This window comes from Ursus maritimus, unplaced genomic scaffold (assembly GCF_017311325.1).
Source record: "Ursus maritimus isolate PB19 unplaced genomic scaffold, ASM1731132v1 scaffold_14, whole genome shotgun sequence".
Classification (NCBI taxonomy): domain Eukaryota; kingdom Metazoa; phylum Chordata; class Mammalia; order Carnivora; family Ursidae; genus Ursus; species Ursus maritimus.
Genome location: NW_024423786.1, coordinates 20,103,865 through 20,109,268, shown reverse-complemented (window position 1 = coordinate 20,109,268; position 5,404 = coordinate 20,103,865). Strand labels below are relative to the sequence as shown.

The 5,404-nt window shown below is 50.8% G+C and overlaps 1 protein-coding gene across 1 annotated transcript; it reads left to right on the top strand.

Moving 5' to 3' along the window:
• The first annotated feature begins 384 nt into the window (after positions 1-384).
• Positions 385-4,072, top strand: GPR27 (G protein-coupled receptor 27). Its single transcript, XM_040628565.1, has one exon. It carries the CDS (start codon positions 385-387, stop codon positions 1,507-1,509), a length of 1,125 nt encoding a protein of 374 aa, XP_040484499.1. The 3' UTR covers positions 1,510-4,072.
• Positions 4,073-5,404: the final 1,332 nt, after the last annotated feature.

The following is a 5,404-nucleotide window of genomic DNA, read 5'->3' as shown; positions in this document are numbered from 1 at the left end:
GGCGGCGGCAGCGGCGGCGGGCCCGGCGGGGGGCAGAGCCAAGAGGCGCGGCGGCGGCGGAGGAGGAGGAGAAGGAGGAGGAGAAGGAGGAGGATGCGGGGGGCTGCGGGCGGCGGCGCGGCCCTGTCCGCAGTGAAGCCCGCGGCGCCCAAGGTGCAGGGAGTGGCCGTCGCCTCCTGCGCGCATCATTCCTGAGATGGCGGCGGCGGCGGCGCGGCGGCGGCTCGGAGAGCCCGGGAGGGGCCAGCCGGGCGCGGGCTGAGCCCCGCCGACCGGGAGCTCGCCCGAGGGCCCGCGCGGCGGCGGAGCCCGGGCGGGGCGGCCGGAGAAGAGGCGAGGCCGAGAGCGGCCCCGGAGAGGAGCGCACGGCCTGGGGAGGCCGCGATGGCGAACGCTAGCGAGCCGGGCGGCGGCGGCGAAGCGGCCGCCCTGGGCCTCAAGCTGGCCACGCTCAGCCTGCTGCTGTGCGTGAGCCTGGCGGGCAACGTGCTGTTCGCGCTGCTCATCGTGCGGGAGCGCAGCCTGCACCGCGCCCCGTACTACCTGCTGCTCGACCTGTGCCTGGCCGACGGGCTGCGCGCGCTCGCCTGCCTCCCGGCCGTCATGCTGGCGGCGCGGCGTGCGGCGGCCGCGGCGGGGGCGCCGCCGGGCGCGCTGGGCTGCAAGCTGCTCGCCTTCCTGGCCGCGCTCTTCTGCTTCCACGCCGCCTTCCTGCTGCTCGGCGTGGGCGTCACCCGCTACCTGGCCATCGCGCACCACCGCTTCTACGCCGAGCGCCTGGCCGGCTGGCCGTGCGCCGCCATGCTGGTGTGCGCCGCCTGGGCGCTGGCGCTGGCCGCGGCCTTCCCGCCCGTGCTGGACGGCGGCGGCGGCGACGACGAGGACGCACCGTGCGCCCTGGAGCAGCGGCCCGACGGCGCCCCCGGGGCGCTCGGCTTCTTGCTGCTGCTGGCCGTGGTGGTGGGCGCCACGCACCTCGTCTACCTCCGCCTGCTCTTCTTCATCCACGACCGCCGCAAGATGCGGCCCGCGCGCCTCGTGCCCGCCGTCAGCCACGACTGGACCTTCCACGGCCCCGGCGCCACCGGCCAGGCGGCCGCCAACTGGACGGCGGGCTTCGGCCGCGGGCCCACGCCGCCAGCGCTGGTGGGCATCCGGCCCGCGGGGCCCGGCCGCGGCGCGCGCCGCCTCCTCGTGCTCGAGGAGTTCAAGACGGAGAAGAGGCTGTGCAAGATGTTCTACGCCGTCACCCTGCTCTTCCTGCTGCTCTGGGGGCCCTACGTCGTGGCCAGTTACCTGCGGGTCTTGGTGCGGCCCGGCGCCGTCCCCCAGGCCTACCTGACGGCCTCCGTGTGGCTGACCTTCGCCCAGGCTGGCATCAACCCTGTCGTGTGCTTCCTCTTCAACAGGGAGCTGAGGGACTGCTTCAGGGCCCAGTTCCCCTGCTGCCAGAGCCCCCAGACCACCCAGGCCTCCCTCCCCTGCGACTTGAAAGGCATTGGCTTATGAGGGGCTCTCCAGCCACGTACGCCCCACCCAGCCTTTCCCTTCGGCTCGGACAGTGACGTCGTCTCTCCCCTTTCTGCCCCCGTGTTAATTTTCTAAGCTGCCTTCGACATGACTCTCAAAGTGGATAAGCACTTGGATTGTACAGACAGACTACTTTTTTCGGGGGGGAGGGATGGGTTTCGATGTTCCAGCCCCACCCCGGCTCCGTGCATTTGTCCTACTAAGTATATTTTCATCCTGACAATAGGCCTTGGAGTCTTTGTACTGGTACTGACGTCTTTTATCCCATGTGTTCCTTTTCCTTCTTTTTTTTAAATAAAGGCTAATTTTCTTCATGCAACGTTTCCTAAAGACCATGGCCAGTTTTCTACAGAAGCTATTTTTGACAACCTCAAGTGGCATTACATTTTGCAGTGAAGTAGAGGAACCTAGGGGGACTTCACAAGTTTGATATCTTGAGGGTCTTCTGTTGGAAGCAGGAGAAAGGGGGGCAGTTGCCTTCAGTTCCCTCTGAATTGCCGGCCGTGGGGTCAGTTGTGCTGCCCTGGTTTGTTGAAAGTGTTGAAAACTTTGTTCGGTATTGATAATGAATTCAAAGAGCAGAAATGGGAGGGTAAAGTGGCAAGGCAGTGTTTTTAAAGCAGTAACAAGTAATAAGATTTGTTTCCTACCTTACTTTCTATTACTAGAAAATGCTCATCAGCAACAACTGCTCTCTGTATTATACCAATCTCGAGTGGAAACATTTCTGTAAAATTGTAACTTTTGAAAGAGTGAAAGTGTTTTGGTTAGTGGTGGTGTGGAGAAAATACAGTATTGCATGTTATTGTACTGACTGTGGTTCACGGATTGGGAAGGCTCTGAGAAGCAGAGTATGAAATCGGAATTGCTTAGGTATTTTGTGCCAATAAAAATTAAAATACGTTTATGGAAGCAGCTTGTGCTTTGAGAAGCCCAGTTTTATTCCGTCTTACGAAACTAATTTCCACTTTGAAAATTGTTCTTTTGTTCATGGTATAAATGAATGGAGTATAATGACACTGTACTTCTACAAGACAAAGCATTTCCTTACAATGTTTGCTAGGTTAAGCTGTGCTGTTCATCGGATGGATATTTTAAATTACTAATGACAACCATAATGTTAAATACTTGTTAGACACATTGTAATCTTAAATGGAAAGACTAAATTCTGCAAGTACTGTATAATATTTTTTGCTTATAATGCTACATTTTTATTAATGTACCTTCTGTTTTGAGGATTTATATCTGTATTTCTCTTTGCATTATACAAATATACCAGTATTTTCATTCTGGAGTGTTTTTTTGTTGCTGTGGTTTGAGGCTGTGACTTCTAAGACACTTCTAAATATGGTATTCATGTTTCATTATCCTTTTAGTGCATGCCTGTTTAGTTGACCATCATCATATTTAAGACATTTGGAGTCTTGTTAACTTAAAATGCAAGATAAAAATCTGCAAATCTTCTCTTTAAAGGAAAGAGACAGTAGATGTATATATTGTTTTATAACTTGTTTTTATGAACATACAAAACATGAGTGTGAGCATTTTGATAAAACTAAATAAGGGTGCCGTAAAAATATTGAAATTTCCTATAGTTGAGCATAATATGAACTATTAAGTGTTCAGTTCCAGAGGCTTAAGTCATAACAAGAGGGTGTGGCCAATTTATCTCTGACAAATGCATTATTTTGTCTATAGAAGACAGTCTGTGAAGATGGTCTCATATTTGGAAAATATGAGTAAATATTACCCTATTTCTCCCCAGGTCATGAGACCAGACAGATGCTAATTATCCAAGGGCCGCTTGTCAGAAATCTTAGCAAACCCAAAGACAGAGAGGCCCAGGAAGTAAACCTCATCTAACCCCCCACCCACCCTAGTGATCCAAGTTAAAAAAAATAAATAGCAGTCACGAAGCCCATGTGATTTTCAGAATATTTAGCACCTGGCTTGGCTCAGGGACCGAGTCATCTGACTCCTGAACACATCTAGTCTTACACAGCAGCCCGACTGTGGAAACAACCTGTTGGCCCTGTATATATGGCTTTGCGTTCATGGATTTTTTTTCATAAGAGAATTGATAAGCCGGTGATTCTCAAATTTTAATGTTCATTAGAATTAAATGAAGTGCTTGCAGAGTCCAGAGATTCTTATTAGGAGGGGCTGAGGTTGGACCCAAGAAAGCACATCTCTAAGAAGTGCACCAGTTGGCTGGAGACAGACCAATGGCCTTTGCGTTCAGACAGATTTACTGTAGATGCCATGTCTACAAACTCGGTTATCTGGTTTTGGTTTTGTTGTGTTTCATTCTGATTAGACGGATGATTTCTAATGAGAGTTCAGGTGAAGAGTAATGAGAAATGACAGCCAACTGTAAAGGGAACAGCAGAACAAAGAGAGGCAGAGAAACGAGCTGTCTATGGGAATAGTGTGTAGAGGCAAAAAGCCCCTCACACCTCAACGGCTTTTTGGATGAATGAATCTATTAACATGTACTTTGATTGCTAATTATATTAATAAAACATCATCAAGAAAAAGTGTAGTTGTGTTTCAGAATACTCTACTCACTGTACCAGGACAGGTACTAGGTCTTTGGGGAAGACTTCCATTAAAATAGCTCCTTTGCTTATTTGGTAAGTTAATTTAGCACATCTCCACCCTGCCCCCTGTCCCCCAGTGAGGTAAACAAGTTGTCACTGCACTTGAAGCAATAGAAAATAGATTTCTTGTATATAAATCTTCATCAGCACGGGCTGGCATGGAACTATGGGTCAAAAATAAGATTTTTTAGGTGTTTTTGATATATGTCTAAAAGCTTTGCAGAAAAAGGATTATCGATTTACATTTCCATCTGTTTCTTTTTAAGAAAATGAAATACCTCAAGTGGGAAAGCATGTCACAAATCAATAACCATAATGACAATAACCCCTATATCCATTATCCAGCCTTGACAAATCTTGTCAGTTTTGCCATATTGGTTTCCACTGCCCTTTTCTTTCCTTGACTCTTTTTCTTTTCTTTCTTCCTTTGTTCCTCTTCTCTTTTATCCTTTCTCCATCCTCCCCTCCCTCCCTTTCCTTTCTTTCTCTCTCTTTTTAAGAGAAATAAAACATGACACAATTAGTTTTGCCAAGGCTTTGGTCTCACCACCACCCCCTACCTTCTCAAATGCCTGCCTGCTAAGAGATAAAAGGATCCTCGGTCCTAGGGCTGAGTTAGGGGTTCCTTTTGCAGGGAGATGATTGGATGGGCAGGATCAGGTCTACCCTTTCTGGTCTTTCTAAGGACGACAGAATGGCGTGCAAACTTCTTTGCCTGCCACAGAAGGCCTTTCATCGTCTGGCCCCTCCATGCCCCTGGCCTCATCCTCTCTGTGCATTTCCATCTCTTCCTTTTCTGATGACCTTTGTATAAGCTCTCCTTAGAAAGCCCATGTCCCCATCTCTGTCCAGGAATCCTTCACCAACCCCTCCAGAGTAGAGGCAATATTCACAATATTTATAGCTGGCCTGTACATCCACACCCCTGGGTCCTGGCTGACCATCACGTTTGTGTTGGCCCCAGATCTAAGATTTCTGCTGCCCTTCTTGGCCCAGCCACCCCTCCTCTGGGCTGTCCTGGCACACTGTGTTTACCTGCATGAATCCTCCTGCGTGCCCATGGCTCCCAGCCTCCTTAGGTCTCACCTTTTCCCATTCCTTTCCCAAGCCCTGTCTTCCAGCCACTTCATCAGTGCCAGTGCCCTGAACAGATCGTACTGTGTCATACCAACATGGCTTTACATGTATTGTTCCTTGTGTCCAAAGTCCTCACTCCCTCGTTGCCAACTCAATTGCTACTAAGCCTTCAGATGTAAGGGGTGAATTCCTAGACA

Bases quoted from the DNA above. Each gene is read 5' to 3' on its own strand.
- GPR27 (XM_040628565.1), top strand. From the start codon at position 385: ATGGCGAACGCTAGCGAGCCGGGCGGCGGCGGCGAAGCGGCCGCCCTG.